General features: G+C 46.0%; 1 protein-coding gene across 3 annotated transcripts in view; it reads right to left on the bottom strand.

Annotated features, from left to right (window-relative positions):
- The window catches only part of Snx29 (sorting nexin 29), a 420,267-nt gene that overhangs the window by 99,644 nt on the left and 300,689 nt on the right, over positions 1-19,934 (bottom strand). Inside the window, exon 17 of one of the 3 annotated variants that reach the window (XM_075942056.1) lies at positions 7,904-8,054. The exons of the other annotated variants lie outside the window; for them this stretch is intronic. Coding sequence (XP_075798171.1) covers positions 7,998-8,054 — 57 coding nt within the window. The 3' untranslated portion in view covers positions 7,904-7,997. Of the gene's footprint in view, positions 1-7,903; positions 8,055-19,934 lie in introns of those variants that run through there. 3 annotated transcript variants of the gene reach the window in all.

Genomic DNA, 19,934 nt, shown 5'->3' with positions numbered 1-19,934 from the left:
GATCATCAAGACAGGTAGAATCATTTCTTTGCCCCCATCTGGGGAGAACAGACATTTGTTCGTGTCTCCCCAGGTAAAGTCACACAACCAAGAGGAAGAAGGCCCATCCTCAATGGAAATGGCTTGGGGAAGCCTGCCAGCCAGCATTCCTTCTTACTGCTTCTCATCTCAGGTACTCTGGCATTCCCCCTCACCATGCTGAACTTCAAAGTCCCTGCAAATATGACCCAGAATAAACCACCTTTCTCCTCAGGTGGTTTAGCAAAGCAGCTCAACTCCCCAACATGTTAACAGTGACAATACGGACATTCCCAAGGTTATTTTGAGGATAAAATGTGCCCCAAGCCACAGCCACTGGTTGCAAGCTCAAGTGATAGTATGGTGATAGTTTAGTATGATAGAAAAGTAAGAGTTGCACATTGCTATCCGTGAGGACACATGAAGAATCTGCCTAGCCAAACTCAGGGTACCTCTCAGTCCATGCATAACAGCCTGGAGAGAGAGTGACCCAGCTCAGCCTCAGTGGTGCCTTCAGCGAGGCAATTAAACTGGGCCCTGGCCACATAGGTTCTCTGTAAAAGTGTTGCCTAGAGATTCCTACAAACGCAACAGGGAGCCATCCAAGGTCTTTGGTGTCACATTGCTGCTTTCATGACCATCACTTTCTTGTGGGTGGCTGGAAAGAGTTGATATAACATATTCAGAAGGCAGGAGGCTGTAGGTACCAAGATCCCTAAAAACGTTATCCTTTGAGAGGGGACCTTTTGCCAAAATACACCTAGAAGTAGCAATCCCATTCACCAATCAAAATGTCCATAAGAGATTATACCTCAGGCAGCAGATAGAGTTCAGTGGTAGAACATTTGCCAGCATGGACAAAGCCCTGGATTCCAACCCCAGCATAATCCAAAACCAAATCTCAAGTTTTCTTAAAATGTGTACAAACTATTCAACTATATTAACAATGTTAACTAGAGAAGAATAGAGAGATTGGGCCATGGCCACAAGAGGAGCACTGTTAAAGCGAAAGCAAGGAGCACCATCCTGGATAACAGAGAGATTGGGCCGTGGCCACACGAGGAGGACTGTTAAAGCGAAAGCAAGGAGCACCATCCTGGATAACAGAGAGATTGGGCTGTGGATGCACGAGGAGGACTGTTAAAGTGAAAGCAAGGAGCACCATCCTGGATAATAGAGAGATTGGGCTGTGGATGCACGAGAAGGACTGTTAAAGTGAAAGCAAGGAGCACCATCCTGGATAATGCACAAGCAGTTCACAGATGCCGCCACTGACAGTAGGTGGGGAGTGAGATTGAGGGGAGAGTCGCCATTCTCATTACCCATCTTTCCATGGGATAACAGGAGCTATCTTCTGAGGAGCTCTGAAAACTGTGGGTGCTTCTGAAGAATGAGTTGACTGTCTCTCCACTATGAAAAGGTCTACAAGACAGATCTGTAAATGAGAAAAACCCTGGTGCAGATGCAGGCCTAACACAACCAGGGCCTCACAGCGACAAGTGTGACCTACCTTGCACATCAGAACCCTGCAGGTGTGAAAGCCAAGGCACTGATGGTAGGCATGCTCTGTGGGTGGAACCTGGGCCTTTCTGCATGTTTAGCAAGCACTCTACCAACTGAGCTACATCTCCAGCCCAGGAGTGAACACACTAACCCTGCATGCATTTTGAAATAAAGTTTTGCCAGTTAAAAGCTTAAATGAGGTGGCAGCTTATAATTTCAGAGGTTTAGTCCTTTATCGTCATGACTGGGAGCATGGTAGCATGCGGGCATAGTGCTGGCTACATCTTGATCAGAAGGCAACAGGAGATAGTCTGAGACACTGGGTGATATCCTGAACACAGGAAATCTCAAAGTACACCCCTATAGTCACATACCTCCTCTAACAAGGCCATGCCCCTCCAACAAAGCCACACCTCCTAACAGTGCCACTCCTTATGAGCTTACAGGGCCCAATTACACTCAAACTACCACATACCCAAAGTGTACTTTCGATAAAAGTTTGATAGTCTGCATTAAAGCAGTGGGGGAGTGCACAAGGTCAATATGCTCCCTACGTGTAACAGTGCCTTGTCATTACAGTTGGAACAACAAAATACAACTAGAAGATGATAGCAAATTCAGATGAATCTGAATTAAACACGTTGGACTTTTCTGCAGTAATCTAAAACAAAGATGTTTTAACTGACATGAATTCTAGAACAATCTGAGTATCATCATTATTAAAGTAGATATTCTTTCCCCATCTTCTCCTGGGTCTGTTGCAGCTTAGCAAGTTGCAGAGTCGGTTGGGAAAGACTTTGCCCTTAGAGGCACTGGTACAAGTGGGAAGGACAGAGGCAGGGCTCTGAACCATGTACCCTTCCTCTCCCCCCTGTGGCACTATGCAGAGTCCAGACATGTCCAGGGCTCCAGTGATGAGGAGCAGCTCACAGGCACTGCTCCTCCCTCAATCTCTCCTCAGCTCCTGAGGACAGGGACAGTTCAAGATTAACTAGAGGAGGGACTCGAAGGTTTTAAGGACAGCAGCTCCTTACCAGTGCACGAGAGCCTTCATCTTAAAGGCAGTGTCCCCAGAGAATCCACCTCAGAAGAGTCCCTCAAAGCAAACACCACAGGCAAACCAGAGGCAAGGAAAGGAAAAGACACAGGGCAGGCATCAAGCTGCCACTACAAAGCAAAGCGCTTCCTCAAGGAAGAGGAGGAGGGGGAAGAGGAGGAAGAGGTACTAGGCATTTTTCTGACAACAAGTATCCCCTCAGAGATACTGGTTTTCTGGGAACATTCTAGAGAGTGAATGTAATTGCTTAAAGGTTGTTAAGTCCTACCGGCTTAGAGGCTTTTCTTCTAACTCTGTGGCATTACCAGGATCAGGAAGCCAGGAGATATTTGTTGTGTCTTCCTGAATCCTGCAGAGGCTGCTTGGGGGAAAAAAGGCTGTGACCTTGGGGGTCTTTGGGGAACCAGGCTGGTGACCAGGTCAGGCTCTGAACCTTCTACACCATGATGGTGGAGGGTAAAGGTCAATGTACATCTGAAGTTTGTCTGTCCTGCTATCTGTCCAAAGTGATGCCAGATCTCCCCTGGGCTCACACCAACGTCAGAAAGCACACTAATGTTCTTTTTCAGTCCTGGGTATACCATAAACCACACCCCAATATTCTAGCACAGTGCTGTGTATACCATAAACCACACCCCAATATTCTAGCACAGTGTTGGGTACACCATAAACCACACCCAAATATTCTAGCACAGTGCTGGGTATACCATATACCATACCCCAATATTCTAGTACAGTGCTGGGTATACCATATACCACACCCTAATATTCTAGCACAGTGCTAGGTATACCATATACCACACCCCAATATCCTACCACTAAGTTATACCCCCTGACCCTTTCTCTAGTTTGTATTTTGAGACAGGTCTTACTAAGGTATCTGAACCAGGCATGTCTTGAACTTGGAATCTGTAGGCGTAAGCTACTCTTTTGTGCCTGGCTGCCCAGACCCAAAATAACTACATAGAAACTATATTAAATACAACACTGCTTGGCCAATGACTCTACCATATTTCTAGCTAGTTTTTACATCTTAAATTAACCTATTTCTTATTATTTTATATTTTATCACGAGGTTTGTGGTTTACCGGTAAAGTTCTGTCTCATTCGGCTGCTACATGTCTTCTGCTTGACTCTGCCTATTCTCTCTTCCTCTATCTGCTTGGAATTCCTGTCTTACCCTATTCTGTTCTGCACTAGGCCCAAAGCAGCTTCTTTATTAACCAATGATATTCACAGCATAAAGAGGGGAATCCCATATCAGGAATCTTCCTGCCTTGGTCTCTAAATAGTTTGGATTGTAGCTGTGTGCCACCAGGCCTGGCCTGAATGCTGATTCCATAGCACATTCTGACCATAAATAAGGATGGAACAGAGATATTTTATAAGGCAAATCAGAGTACTTGCTAAACACAAACATACCATGTTCCTCTTTTTGGGTCTGGCTTACCTCACTCAGGATAGTGTTTCCATCCATTTGCATGCAAAATTCAAGAAGTCATTGTTTTTAACTGCTGAGTAGTACTCTAATATGTATATATTCCATACTTTCTTCATCCATTCTTCCATTGAAGGGCATCTAGGTTGTTTCCAGGTTCTGGCTATTACAAACAATGCTGCTATGAACACAGTTGAGCATATACTTTTGTTGTATGATAGGGCATCTCTTCGGTATATTCCCAAGAGTGGTATTGCTGGGTCTAGGGGTAGGTTGATCCCAAATTTCCTGAGAAACCGCCACACTGCTTTCCAGAGTAGTTGCACAAGTTTGCATTCCCACCAGCAATGGATGAGTGTACCCCTTTCTCCACAACCTCTCCAGTAAAGGCTATCATTGGTGTTTTGGATTTTAGCCATTCTGACAGGTGTAAGATGGTATCTTAAAGGTGTCTTGATTTGCATTTCCCTGGTCGCTAAGGAAGTGTCTTTTGGCCATTTGAACTTCTTTTGTTGAGAATTCTCTGTTCAGCTCAGTGCCCCATTTTATAATTGGGTTGATTAGCCTTTTACTGTCTAGTTTCTTGAGTTCTTTATATATTTTGGAGATCAGACCTTTGTCTGTTGCGGGGTTGGTGAAGATCTTCTCCCAGTCAGTGGAGGATCATAAGTTCAAGGCTAGCACAGGCAACTTAGTGAGATCCTGCCTCAAAATAAACAGGCAGTCCTAGACTTTCCTGCAGTCACAGGAGAAATACAAGACACCAGCACGGGTCCTCTAAGGCTTCCTGTACCACAAACAGCCCACCCCAGTTCTCCAGCCAGCAGCCTTTGTCAAGGTGCCATCCCTAGTCACAGAGAAGACACATGCGAGGACTCACGTGAACGAACACGAGAAGCACAGATGTCAGGAGCACCGTCAGCCCCTGCACCTGCTCAGGAGCCCCGTTGATTGTACACACTCAACTCTTTCCATGTCGGAAGAGAGCACCCACCACAGTAAAGAATGAAGTCTACCTCTAGGTGGAGACATGCCCTTGTCTCCTCCCTCAAAAGCCAACCCAGCTGAGCAGGTCAAGAACCTGGTTCTGAGATCACCCTCAGAGGAAAGGGTCACTGCGTGGTCCCTTCTCCACCTGGTCAGTCCCCAGGAGTGGCCATGGGATCTGTGGGGCTGACCTGCCCTTCAGAGTTCTGACCTGGAAAGGCCTCACTACTCCTCTTTCTGGTCTATCTCTTTCTGATGTTGTCAGAGCCACGTTGTGCTGCCCCTCGGAGTGTGGGTTTGTTTCTTCACTCATTCTCAAAGGCTCCCTGCCATGTAGCTGCCTGTTGTCACACGAATGGCCTCCATGCCAGCTTTCCCCCTTCTCTTCTCCATTTCCTCCTATATGTAAAGGGCACTGGAGTCTACATGCTTACAGACAGCAATATAGAAACCAGGATGTTAAACAGGTGGCTTTCTCCTTAAAAGAGAAGACAGGAATTGATGTGTTAACAACCCGCTAAACTTTGCTGTTCTGTGGAGTCCTTAGACTCCTGAGCCTTGCTTCTTAGTCAACAGGACCCATTCTTAAGGAAGAGGACATGGGTATTTTTCAAAGGAGTTTCTGATGTAGCCATGTCCCAAGCTTTATTAAGATAACTGTTGCAAGGAAACATTTGGTGTGTCCCCCCCCCCCAAGTTGTACTGTGTTTAAATAAGAGAAAGAAAAATTTACTCAGGGTCAGACTCCAGAAGTCTGAACACCCTGGCTACTAAGTCATCCTGAACTGGGGTTCCTCATGATCCTCATGCAGATTGTTCCTCTACTGACAGTAGAGCTTGCAGGGACCCCACACGGGCAGCTTCAAGATGTACAGCTAGCCTGCCCCATGGTGGTTTTTTTAAACTCAAATACTATGTCCTTGAGTTTCCCTTTGAGTCCAATCTTAAAAATTCTTTTATGATACTAAGAACCCCAAAAGAGAACCCCAGTTTCCCCAGTGCCATGTGGTAGTTCTTCACAACACTCCAAGATTTCCACTAGCATTTCTTTGTTGCCTTTTAAAAAATTTGTTGTTGTTATTTTGAGACAGGGTCTCTTTGTGTAGCTTTGACCATTGTAGAACTAGCTCCGTCAACCAGGCTGGTCTAAAACCCATAGAGATCACAGAGATCCACCTGCCTCTGTCTCCCAAGCGCTGGGATTAATAGTATGCGTCATCACTGCCTGACATTTTTTAAATTTTTTTGTTTGCTTGTTTTTCAAGATAGAGTTCCTCTGTCACATCCCTGATTGTCCTGTAGACCAGGCTGGCCTCAAACTCACAGAGATCTGCCTGCCTCCTGAGTTCTAGGATTAAAGGTATGTGCCACCATTGCTGGGCTTTTTTTAATCAAAGAAAATAGACCCGTTCCTGCACCCCTAGCCAGCATCAACTAATCTGGCCAAAAGTTCCACCTGAGATGACAGTGGACAGCCAGCAGCACCAGTGAGAATGAGAGTGACACCTCGGAAGGCCAGCGCTGGAGCACCCACGTCTCTGCAGTCTTCCCACCACATGTCAGGGGAGAGGAAACAACCAGCCAAGCCCAGCAAAGGAACAAACTCATTGAGATAAGAAAATACCTGGCAGTTTTTGAGGAAGGGGCTCACTGTGTATCCCATGATTCCTTTCAACTTGCAATCCTCCTGCCTCAGGCTCTTAAGTGCTAGGATTACAGGTATCTGCCACCATGCCCAGCTGGGTTGTCCTTTTTCAAGCCATTACATCGTTGAGTGATTTGGCATACAGTAACACAAGCCCAGAAAAACTGCCCAAGGCAATACAGCGAGTCAGTACCAGGAGCAGGATTTGAGTTCGGGCACCTGCATTTAGAGTAGGCACTCTACACAAAGGTATGCTGCCTCCCACAACGGAATCCTCGCTGCTCACATTCTGCCTCTCAGAACTTCAGCCGTGGAACACCTCTCACAAAGGGCCGATGTCTGAGAGTATTTCCCACTCTAGAAAGTACCTTCCCTGAGCATCAGAATGCACTGGACGGCCCACCACTACCCTCCACCTGTCCTAGAGGACCATCAGCCCACACTGGCTGTCTGTGATCAGTCCCTCTCAGTGAGCTCAGAGAGCAGCCTGCATTTCCCTCATCACCACAGCCACCAGTTCGCATGACACTCAGCAACCTGGCCTAGCACCTGACACCACAGGTACTGACTGAATGAATCATAGTGTAAGCTATAATTCCATACTGAAATGTCAATCAATTTTTAAACTGTTTTGCATCAACTCAAAGTCTTCATGTGTGGTTAGGATAAGTTAGTTTGGGAATAAAAAAAAAAGAACCAAAGAAAAAGAATTTTATTTGTCCTTGAATTACAAAGCTCTCAGATTCACTGCTCAAAAGAAAAGGCAAGGAGGAAACATGACAACCACAGTGAACGCTTGTCCCAAACATGAAATGGCACAGTAATCTATATGAGCCAGAGTCATTCTCTCACAATCTGTTTTCAAACAGCGTTCCCATAAGCAATTAGTTCTCATTTTTTCTCAGCCAAAAGTGAGAAATATTTTTCAACCCATTGACACTCCTGCTCTCTCACCTCATCTTAAAGTAAGGGACCAAGTGTAAAAGGACACCGGTCCTGGCACGATGGTGACCCGCACTCTCACTACCCTGAGGATGACTCAAGGGGTCTGGACCACATGCAAGGTTCTGTGCTTGTCTGTTCGTTAATTTGCCTGGTTTGCAAATATACAATTACAGGCATCAGTTACTTGTGGTTCTAAAAATATTCAAGGCCAACGATTCAGAGGCTAGCAACTATAAGCTTTTTTATTTTATCCTCAGTGTTGTCTGGAAAGTTGCATAGATTCCAACTTCTGCCAATTCATTTTTGATGGATCACTTTGCTCCATAAGATTATGAGGGTCTCGGGAACACTATTCTCAGAGTCCAAGGTGGTATTAGGTACGTATGAGATTGTTCACTGAATCTTCACACTGAATGGATGGAGGAGCAGACATCCAAATGGACAGATGGATGAATGGATGGCTGGAGGAGGGAAGGGAAGGAAGGAGCATATGTAAATGATCCAGTTTACTAAGAGTGGGCACCAGCTTCTTTCCGTGCAATTAAGATGCTTAGACAACATATGCATGAAGCCAAATATACAAGGACATACTGCAGCACCATGCGTGGTAATGCAAGCCTGCGAGGAAGTCATGAATAGTTATATAACACAGTTAGACTGCACAGCTAGCAAGCAAACTGCAGTCTTCTTTCTCTGCTAATGAGGAAAGGCCTAAGATAGAACACCAGAGCCCGAATCCCGACACAAGACAGGTGGCAGTGAAGAGGGAGGGAGAGTTGTGTGCCTGTGTACTTGGACTGAACATTTTGGGAGGAAGATCACTGGAAACGAAGATCAGGAAAAAAAAAACCACCTTTTCATTCTATAAAACTTGGTACCTTCCAGTTTTTACTACATGCAACGCAAGTTGCTAACTTTCTCAGTGAAGCTTAATGCTCATGCAATTTTAGATACATAAAAAAAAAATGGAAGAATGTGTGCCTCTGGGAGGGGAGCACAAGTCCAGGAAGGGGCACAGGGTGGTACTTTGGGTTAAGTTAAAGATGAACCTTGGGAAGAAATGTGTGATGATGTCCGCAATTTTTAAAAACTGAAAAGCAAAACACAAATGAAGATGAATGGGTGGACAATGGGAAATGGATGGATAAATGATAGGCAGTGATGGATAAAGGATTGGGGATGGTGGATGAATAATAAACGATCAGACGAGTGACACGGTGGGTACAGAAAGATGATAGTGATGGAACGTCAGTGGTGAATACACCAACAGTCATTGAAATAAATCTTTTTTATAACTTAATTTCTTCATATAAAACATTTGAAAAGTTTTGTTCGCTTGGGCTAGAGGAATAGCTGGATTGTGTTTCTATTCTCTACAGTAGAGAACAGGCTGGAGAAAGTAAGAGAAGAAAGTATTACTGAGGTGTGTCAAGTGGTTTATCAGTAAAGTTCTTGTGTTTTCTCCAAACTCTGCAACATTTAGGTACCTATTAGCTCTCCGTGACAATGTTTGGATATCTCTACTCTTCTAAATAGGTTTGCTTTGGTCTTGCTTTTATGAAGACTAGTCATGGCTTTTCCCCAGGCTTCACTTTCCTCCAGGGGAACAGAGCAACAAGCTGCCTTGGTGGGCTGGTGTGGGCATTAAGCAAATTGCCTCCCCAGAGCCTGGCAGAGATGGTCTTAGCAAGCAGAAATTGTTCTTCTTCCCAGTAGATACAGTTCAGGGGTGGACAGTAGTGGACAGTCGCCTGTGGCATCAAGGACCATTGGAAAGTCTGACTTCAGCAGCCCCCACCCTTCTGAGAGCCAACCACGTTATCACAAACCCTCACACTCTCCTGTAATATATATTTATTCCAAAAATTTATATCAAGTTCTGATCTGGAGTCACATCCTCAGTCAAGAAGGGCAAAAGCATACAACCCATCCAAGCCATTAATGACAAGACGTGATATCAAAACAAAAGGTCACGTACCAGCTGGGAGGGGCAGAGGGAGCTGCAGGGCATAGGGAAGGTATTTGGCCTGGACTATTTGCTCCCACAGTGGTAGACCTCTGAAGGACTTCTACCCACACCATGAGAGCAGAAAGGAGGTAGGCAGGCCTACAGCAAGCATCTTCTCTGCACCTAAGCTAATCTGCCAGTATTTATGTACTATGTATTCTAATTTCTTTTCTGTAATAGCAACTTACAGGGGGTTGAATGTTGGCCCCCAAAAGAATGCATCTATATCAGAAACCTCATAGCCTCAGTGAGCTTATGTGCAACAACAATGCAATAAGTAATGGCCCTGCCAGGAAGAAACCGGCCTGTCAATAAACAGCAAGGGAGTTCTGCTGAAGATGCCAGGCATGGTGATGTCTAACAGCCCTTTGATACTTACACCTCCCCAGGTATGACGCACCCCACTTTGAACTTGGTGACTGTTATGTAAGGTGTTTGTGGAGACAAGTCAAAGCAGAGAGAAGATGCTCTGCTAGACAGCCACCTGTCCCCACTCTTGTTACCAGGCTGAGCAACAGCGGGCACAGTTGTTTGCCTTTCGGAGCTTCCCTCTTTCCTGCGCAAAGGAGGTGCAGGAAACGGGCAGACACGGCATGCTGCTGCTTGGCAGCCCCTTGTTTTCTGGGAAATCATGCCACTGGCTGACTGAACCCATGAATGGACACCAAATAACTCAAGTCATCCAGCGTGGCCTGCTCTGGCCACGCGCATTAGTTTTAGATGGTGCAGGGAACTAAGCCAGCTCTGCCACAGTGGTCCCAGGGTCTCCGAGAGACACTCTATCCCTGCAGCAGCCACTGCTTCCACAAAAGAACAAGACAGATGTGGCAGGGGAAAGTGAGGACAGAATGATGTACAAATGGGCTGTTTCATGGCACGGACTCCACAGTTTGTACTTATCTAAAGCACAAATGGCCCGTTTACTGAGGCCTGTCTCTGGGTCTTTCACTGGGGACATCCCAGAAGATACAGAGATCACAAACCCAGAGAGCCCTTCCAGCTTCCACATCCTATTTTATTTTTTTCTTCTGTAGCATAGGGGTAACTTCATACACTAACTGGTAATTGTTTCAGTTAGGTAGCAAAGAAATCAGGGGTGGGTAATACTAGCTGCAATAGCTCCTTACACTTGACAGCAAATTTTTAAAAAATGATAACAGGAACATGGTCAGCTTGAGACTGATACATAGAATGGGGCTGGAACCTAAAAATTTTGGTCAAATTCAGTGAGCATGCTCTAGGCATCCAGAGTGAGGATACTCGGTGAGAAGTGGGCACTAATAGTCACTCGTTCTATAAATATTTAATAGCCCATAGCAGGTGCTGGGAGCTCAGCCAAGTAGAGCAGAGACAAATAAGCAATTCTGTGCTGAGTGCTGATGAATGCCAGGAGAGAATACGGCACAGGAGCTCAGGGCTGGAGAGAATGCGGCCCGGGAGCACGCGCACGTGCTCAGGGCTGGAGAGAATAAGGCACGGGAGCACGCGCACATGCTCAGGGCTGGAGAGAATGAGGCACGGGAGCACGCGCACATGCTCAGGGCTGGAGAGAATGAGGCACGGGAGCACGGGCATGCGCTCAGGGCTGCAATCAAGTAAGAGCTCACCTTCCACATGGCTGACTGGAAGGAGCTCTCTGTAAATCTGAACCTCACACCACTCTCCCTGGTGGGCGGGACTAGTCATACATAAATATACGGACAGCTCTGGGAAAGCAAGACGCCCCTTGGTTCCCTCCTTACTAGTCAGCAAATGGGGCACCCATCTCACCTGGGCCTTCATGTTCACTAAGTGGAAATGACGATGTCTATCTCACAAGCTTGCTAATATATTACAGCACTTGAAATGGGTTGTGGGGCACAAAAATGCTCAATAGAGGTTGCCATTGATTGCAGGCAGGAGTGTGGTCACCACTGCCTTTTACAGGGCTATTTACCTCCCAGGAAAGCCAAAAGATCCGTTGATGAGAACAGTGAATGTCAGAAGCAGGCAGGTACAGGGAGCACCAGCATGGCCACTGAGGTCTGTTTAGAGGATAGGCTGGGCTTAGACCTTGAAGGCTAGATGGGAAACACAATGAGGAAGGAGCCAGCATATATCCATGAATGGAGATGGGAAAGTCTCAGAACAATCTGGATAGCATAATTTATCCCACAGATGTTAAAATAGGTAGGCATATCTTATATGCATATACATTTAAGTCTATGAAACGTGTATGCATAAAAGGTATCCAGAAAAGATGTGTGCTGAAATTTCCACAGCAAGGTCACTAGAAGAGAGACCTGTGTTCTGCCCTGTGAATTATTGTGCGCGTTATTAAATTCTTTCTAAATATATTTTTATGCTGTGCTATTTGGAAAGCTTTGAAAGCATGCTTGTTTTCTAAGGCGAAGTGTAGAGAAGGAAAGCTCTGGGAACAGGAACAGTCAGAGCAGGCATTAAGGGGACGCTTGGAAGGCAGAGCAACACCAAGAGGCCAGAGGAGGGCAAGAGTCAGCCCTGCCCTGGCAGCTGCCAGATTAATTTTGAAACAAACCTAAGATAATATTTCCCACAGTAGCTGCTTCTCTGTACAAAGGTATATACGATATATCACAGCTCCAGATAATCTCCTTCCACATTTCAAAGTTAACCAATCTCCAGAAAAAAGTTACAGAGTGTAAGTACCACCATCACACTCTTTATGACTATAAATTCTATCTTTAAGTATTCATAAGTGTTTGCAATAAAGTTTTAAGTAAAAAAAAGACATTGACACAGGTTTTATTACCAGACTACAGTTACTTTGGAGGCTAGGATAAGATAATCACATGTTCAAAGCTAGCCTAGGCTACATAGTGAGCTCAAGGCAAGCTAAGAAAATGCAGCTCAGTGCCAGAATACTTCCCTTTCCCTGGGCTGTCATTCACACACACACACACACACACACACACACACACACACACAGGCATACACATCACTAAGAAAATACCTGCACCCCATGAAGGCATGGCAAGAAGCACTTTGTGACCTTGGCTCTCACAGGGTGGGGTAGTGACCCACGCTGGGCATGCATACTCATGCAGATAACAGTGATAATCCACAACAGCACAGCAGAAATGAAGAAAACCATTTGAAAGAAAGAAAGAGAGGAAGGAAGGAAGGAAGGAAGGAAGGAAGGAAGGAAGGAAGGAAGGAAGGAAGGAAGGAAGAAGGGGAGCTGGGATCTTTTTGAGTTTGTCAACATTTCATTGTATTTTATTTTTCAATATTTGGGGGTGTTCCATTCAAGCTCTGGACAACAAAAACATCCCCATCAGAAACAGCAGTTCACAGACCTCACAGGACAACGGCTACGGTTTTCAAAGGCTGGCAGTAGACAGTATGGGAATAGTGACCTCTTCCTGGAAAACACATCTGGGGGACCAAGGATTTGCTTTCTGAACTAAATCAGGGATCCTTTCAGCAAGATGCATCTACTCTCAGGTATTCTCCTAGCCTTCTTGCCTCCTAGGGAAGAGGCAGAAACAGAAAAGGCACACCCTGGCTTGTGCAGGGTGGGAGCCAGAGGATCATACTCCATGCAACACAAAGCAGAACATGGGCTTCAGGAAAGGAAGGTGTGAGTCCAGGGTGCATCAGTATGCATCCAAAGTCACAGCACTACTGAAACAGTTGTCTGGTGCAGAATTGTCTTTATCCTGTCAATCATGTTTTAAATAAATGCTGATTGGCCAGGCAGGAAGTATAGGCAGGAAAACCAGACAGGAAGTAGACATGATGCAATGAGAACAGGAGAATTCTGGGAAGGAGGAAGTTTATTCCTCCCACTCCTGCCCAGACCACCGAAGCAGCAGGATGTGATCTGCCTCACTGAAAAAGGTACTGAGCCACATGGCTAACATAGATCGGAAAAATGGGTTAATCAAGATGTGAGAGTTAGCCAGTGAGAGGATAGAGCTAATGGGCCAATCAGCTTATAATTTATGGAGACCTATGTGTGATTTTCTTTGGGACTAAACAGTTGTGGCACAGAAATCACAACAAACAGGTGGCACAGAAATCACAACAAACAAACAGGACCCTCCATGTTATAGCTGTCCATTAACAGAAAACAAAGCTGTTACCAAGAAGGGCTTTATATTCCTTGCATGGCAAAATTTAGAGAGGGTCTGGCAAGCATATTCCCAGATGATTTTTGTGTCAAAAAACTATTTTTTGTGCTAAGCCTCTATGTGGGATACATTTTTAAAAGCCTCTCAACAGCACCTTTCAGAATAATATGCATGACAGCAGACAGTTAAAACACACATGTCCAAGTGCAGAATTCAAAAGCCTCTTATAACCTGGATGTGCTGTTCAGAGCTACAAGGGGACCACAGAGAAGTTGGTGTTTAGAAATTTACCAACTGCCACTAAGCTGAAAAGTAAATTTATTATGAAGTTTCTGTCCTTAAACAGCATCAGCTCCATCATGAGGTCAGTCCCTCTGGAGATGGGACATTCTGATGTGACCCCAATTACAGACTATGGGGCGGGTCCACCAGTCCTCTCATCTCTGCACTTTAATTATCATTCTCTCACGTCAGCTGGGACGTCTCAGTGCTGAGGGAAGATGTTAGCAAACCCCGAGCACAGCAGGGACAATCAAAGATAGTCTATCCTATCTACCCAGACTATCCTGAGGGATAGAAGGCCACTTGTCTGGACAATGGAAAGCCCTAGTTAGTGCTGTTACCATAGCTACCATAGGTGTGTGTCACATTCACATGACACGTGCTCCAGGCTGTGAGAAGAGGCTCATGCAGTCCACAGGGAAAAGGAGATGTAGACATGAAGTGAGAACTCAGAGTAAGAAACATTGCCACAATGGATGGTGCTAGAAAACAACATACTGAGTGAGGTAACCCAGACCCAGAAAGACAAATATCATATGTATTCACTCATAAGTGGTTTTTAAACATAAAGCAAAGAAAACCAGCCCACAAATCACAATTCCAGAGAACCTAGACAACAATGAGGACCCTAAGAGAGACATACATGGATCTAATCTACCTGGGAAGTAGAAAAAGACAAGATCTCCTGAGTAAGTTGGGAGAGGGCTGAAGTGGAGGGGAGAAGCAGGGAGAGGAGCAGAGAGAAATGTAGAACTCAATAAAAAAATCAATAAAAAAAGATATCCCCAAAGTTAAACAAAAAAAAGAAAGAAAGAAAAGAAACACTGCCACACAGAGAGCCACAAGCATACTGGTCAGGGCCCAAGTTAGAGCACAGGCAGGGATGGGCAGGGAAGAGTCCACAGAGGAGTTAAGAGAAGCTCAGGAAACCCATACCCTCTTCACTGGGACACACACACGCACACACGCACGCATGCACAAACACACACACGCACAGCACAGAAATCACAGGTGAGAAGAGGAAGGATGTATGGGTTTGCTGTTAAAAGTAGCGATTACTACTGTACCACAGTCTTGTAAAGGTTCACTAAGCAAGAGACAAAGAGGAGCAGGAGAATGGAACAGGGAAGGGGCACAGGGGACTCATGTACAAGGGAGGGAGACTGGTGGCAGAGACAAAGAGAGGTGAACATGGAGGGCAACACACACAGAAAGTGAAAAAAAAGACAGAGACAGAGAGAGATGGCAGCAAGGAGAAGAGAGGCAGACTGGGAGGGAGGAAAGAGGTGTGGATAGAGAGGGGAGGAGACAGGTGTGGCTAGAGGAGGAAGAGAGAGAATACCTGGGGAGGGAGGGGAAGGGAGAGAAGAGGTATGGCTAGAGAAAGGAAAGGAGGGGAGAGTATCACTCGCAGACCTAAAAGCAACACAGAGAAGAGAGGAAGAGGAGGGGAGAGCAGAGAAGCAGGAGGAAGGGAGGAGAGGGAGAAGCACAAAAACCTGAGTGAACTTGCTACTGCCCAGTTAAAGGAGCCCAAGGCCTAGGCAATCAGTATTTAGAAAAAGACAGGCAGGCTGCAAAGACACCCGGAGGCCAGGAGGACCAGGGATTGAATGCCCATCCTGCCTTACCCTAGTGCCCTGGGGGCACACCTTGTGGTCTCATTTCCCTGGCCCTACACAGCCAAGTCATGCTCCTGAGGCATGGTGGCCTCTGAGGAGCCCAGTAGGGAGAGCAGGAACTGGCACTGTGAGGAATGTCAGTGCCTTCCCACTGTCTTTCTCAGAAAACAGCTGAGACTCCCTTCCTAGAAACTCTGTCCCTGGAGAAGGAGCTTCTGGGAAGGCTGCGTGTGGCCAGGCCTGTGGGGAGAACCTCTGGGACCAAAAGCAACTGAGCTGCCTTTCGCCCAGTGCTTTTAGGAAAATCTGCCTTCTCCAGGCTGATGCTTCCAAGGGACACCTTCCAACTCCAAGACAAAGCGATTGGTACGATCAAAACAATAACAAAAGTTAAAAAAATTTAAAGTAAAAACTAAATAAGCAACAGTAACAAGGACAACAACAAAAACTTTTGTGTGCACAATGCACAAGGAAGGAAGGTCAAGCAAGTGTTCAGCAGACAGTGGGACGTTGAGAGTCTCATCTCGGGGGACATGGCTCATCTGAGGCTATTGTACCCCAGGAGCAGGAACTGAAGCGTGTGAATGGAAAGGGGGTACATGGTCCCAGGAATCAAGAGTCATGGTTTTGCACCTGGTGCCCTGGTCAGGGAAGAGAAGTTCTACCGTTCTAGATAATGAAAATTACAGCTGCCCGGAACAGCATTCCAGCAAGAAGCACAGCATGGGCAGGGAAACGGGCTGGTCTGTCACAGGGCCCAGGAAGAACCTGGACTTCACCTCTTACAACAGTGACATTCACTCATTCGCACATTTCCCAAATGCCTACTTTGGGGGACAAATCAATGATGAATTCATAGGAATCTCGTTAGGATGGGAAGGGAGAGACATACAGAAACCCTGAAGGGAAATCTGCCCATGTGCTGGCATCTGGAAAGTTCCCTGAGGAAGAAAGAGATAGACATGGTGGAGTCCAAAGCACAGCAGAAACAGAGGCCCAGGTCTGAGGGGGAGGGTGGTGAACATGACGGAAATGCAGGGATCCTAAACCCTTTGCACGGAGGTGACACATCTGTAAAGGAGGGTGACTTTTCTAGGGACATTCACTAGGATTCGGGAGTCTACTGTATCCTGGCCTCTTGCAGAGTGCTAGCCTCTGGATTTTCCAGAACCATCCTGCAGCAGCTAGAGGAAGGACTTCCCAGCACCCCACAACCTTGCACGGCAAGAGCTCTGGGCCTGTCTGAGCAAGCAGCTGCCAAATGGCCTTTTCATCTGGTCACAGGATCTCACAAGGATGTCCTTCTACCACAGCTGCAAAAGCAAAAAGGAGAAACTTCAAAATCCTTCAGCAGGTCTGGCCAGCTAGACTATGGGATGCCCACCCCAGGGAGCACAAGTTTGCTCTTAAATAGATCAGTGGGTAAAGCTACATGGAAACATCTCTAAGATGCTTTGTCACGTGTGGAGAAGTGAAACACAGACCATTGCAGCAGACGACCAGTTGCTAAAATGTGCAAGGCTGTGCAGGGGGGTTGGAAAGGTGAACCCGACTGGAAACTTCCTGCTCATGGGTCAGAAAATGAAGGTGCCAGGCAGAGGGGAAGGTCTAGAGATTTCCCTTTCTCTACTTCTTAATGAATTCCTCATAAATTACCGATGGTGTGTGTGTGTGTGTGTGTGTGTACACATGTGCAATGTACATTCGTGTACGTATGAGAGAGATCAGAACTTAGTGACAGGGATTTTCCTATGTATTTAAACTTGGAACTTATTGACTGGCACCATCTCTGTGTCCCCACAGCTAGATTCAAGACACAAGCTGCCACATCAGCTTTTTATGTGGCTGTAGAGATCGAACCTCCTGTCTGCATATCAAGATTGTGAAATCGCCTGCAGTGTGTGTGGAAGCATTTGGTCGCTGGCTATTTGGGAGGTTGTGGGACTGGACGGAGTTTAGCAGGAGGAAGTAGGTGACTGGGTGGGGGTGGGAGCCTCTCTCCTTCCTGACCATCCATGCCATGTAAGCAGCCATTTCAAACTCACTACCACAGTCACAAACCTCTCCTGTGCAACCATGATGGATCATGTCCCCTTGAACTGTGTGCTAATAAAGCTTTGCTCCTTTTGGTTGCTTCATCCAAGTTCTTTTTAGATTTATTTTAATTTACATGAGTGTTTGCCTAAATGCATGTAAGTGTACTATATGCATGCCTGGTGCCCTCAAAGATCAAAAGGCATTGGGTTCCCTGGACCTGGAGCTACAGATGTTTGTAGCCACCATGTGGGTGCTGGGAACATAATCTGGGTCCTCTGCGAGAACAAGTGCTGGTAACCACTGAGCGATCTCCCTAGCCCGTTCCCTGGTGACATAAAAAGCAACTCATATCATAAAATAAGACTTTTTGTACAAGTCTAAAAAGGTTGGCTTTTTTTTTTTTTTTTTTGGTTTTTCGAGACAGGGTTTCTCTGTGGTTTTGGAGCCTGGAACTAGCTCTTATAGACCAGGCTGGTCTTGAACTCACAGAGATCCGCCTGCCTCTGCCTCCCGAGTGCTGGGATTAAAGGCGTGCGCCACCTTTTAACTAATAAATAAAAGCCATTTTCTAAAGCCAGACTTAGCTCTGCCACTTCGCACTGAGGACATTGGGGAAGCCATTCCACTTCTAGCCTGTTTCTTCTTCTGTTGGATGAGGGGCACAACTGGTAACAGTGAGGTAGGGAGGGGATGAAAATGACACTCATGCTCAAAGGCAGCACATCACACGTAGACAATGACAACCACTCAGTCGCTGCCAGCTTCGCTATCTGCACAGGAGGCTAACAGCCTTCATCCTTCACATGAGAATGAGACAGAAGCTGCTCTCTGTAATAGCAGCCACATCGACAGTGGACACCTAATGCTCTTCCAGCACTAAGGCCACTACCCAGGTTCAGATTGACCCTTGGCTAAAATGAGCCACTGCTCATTTCCTGTCTGCCCATGTCCTCTCTGCAGTCAGCCCTGAAAGTCTGGAACACTCAGAGCCACAGAAGTAGGATCATCATGAAGACCTGCCCTGTTCACAGGAGACAGAGGTCAGCATCTCGGCATCTGGACTCACTACCCACTGTCTTTCCTTGGTCACAGAGCTACAAAGGCATAGGAGGAGCCACTGACCTGAGGGCAAAGCAAGGTAACTGACCTAGGGGATAACAACAGATGGCTCTGCCATCACCAAGAGAGACAGCAGAGTTTGTGGGACTGCCGACAGGAAAACGTTCAACCAGAGCTACGCCATCAGTGAAATGAAACTGATCCCAAGTACCTAGACCCAGATGCTAGCTTAAGGAAAACAGAAACAGGAGGGGTGTGCCAAACAGCTCTACCCAGAGATGCTATCAAGTCAACTCAAGGGTAAAAGTCCAAGATGGAAAGCCAGTGTTCTCCGTAAACTAACTGCAGGGGAAAGAGAGACAAACAAGGAAGGACCCAACAGACAGTCCCAAATGCAGCACGGTGGATGGGGAAGGCTGACAAAAGAAGAAAGGGTTAACATTTTATTTCCAGTAGAGAGGATGACCAATCTCCAGAGACAAACTTCTAGGATGTCTGCACAACACTACTGAAATGTCTGCCTAAAATGGTTGGGATCATTTAGCTATATCTTACCATCACTGTTACGTTATGAGAAAGAAACCTAAGAGACAATCAATAAATTACAATGTCTGAGCCTCATGTGTATCACAGATTTTAAAATTGAGACAGTTGGACATTTGGACACTAATTTTTGCTGCAGTAAAGGATTTAGTGGAGGTAAGGAGTAAGAAGGGTATGACATTTGTCTTTTTACTTTTAGACATATATAGTGATATCCAAAGATGAACTAGTACTTAGTATTTGACTCCCATACACAGAAGAGGAAACAGGACATGGTAAATTGAAATGGAACTGGCTATGGCTGGTGAAAGTTGAGCCTGGGGAAAGGACACTTGAGACTGCATACCACTTACCTGCTGATCCTCGGAACTCAGAGTTCTGCACGGAAATATTTTAAATGAAGATGATGTTATGATGTGCACGCATGGAAGGACCAACATCCAAATTCCTACATCACAGCCCGCAATGATATAATACAGGAAACAAGTGAATGTCTAAAGGACATAACTGATGCTAGGCTGTGTTTCATCAGAAACAGAATGATAGGGCCAAGGAAATGACTCAATGAGCAGTTCTAGACCTGGGGTGCCTGTGGGAGATGAAATTACTACCTCCTATGGAATTCCAGAATTCCCAGCTTGGCCCCACAACAAACAATAACAAAAATATCAACAGAGTGGGTGGAAAGGCCTATAA

Source organism: Microtus pennsylvanicus, chromosome 11 (genome assembly GCF_037038515.1).
Source record: "Microtus pennsylvanicus isolate mMicPen1 chromosome 11, mMicPen1.hap1, whole genome shotgun sequence".
NCBI classification, from domain to species: domain Eukaryota; kingdom Metazoa; phylum Chordata; class Mammalia; order Rodentia; family Cricetidae; genus Microtus; species Microtus pennsylvanicus.
Note: the sequence above shows the minus strand (reverse complement) of the source record. Positions and strands in the feature narration are given on the sequence as shown.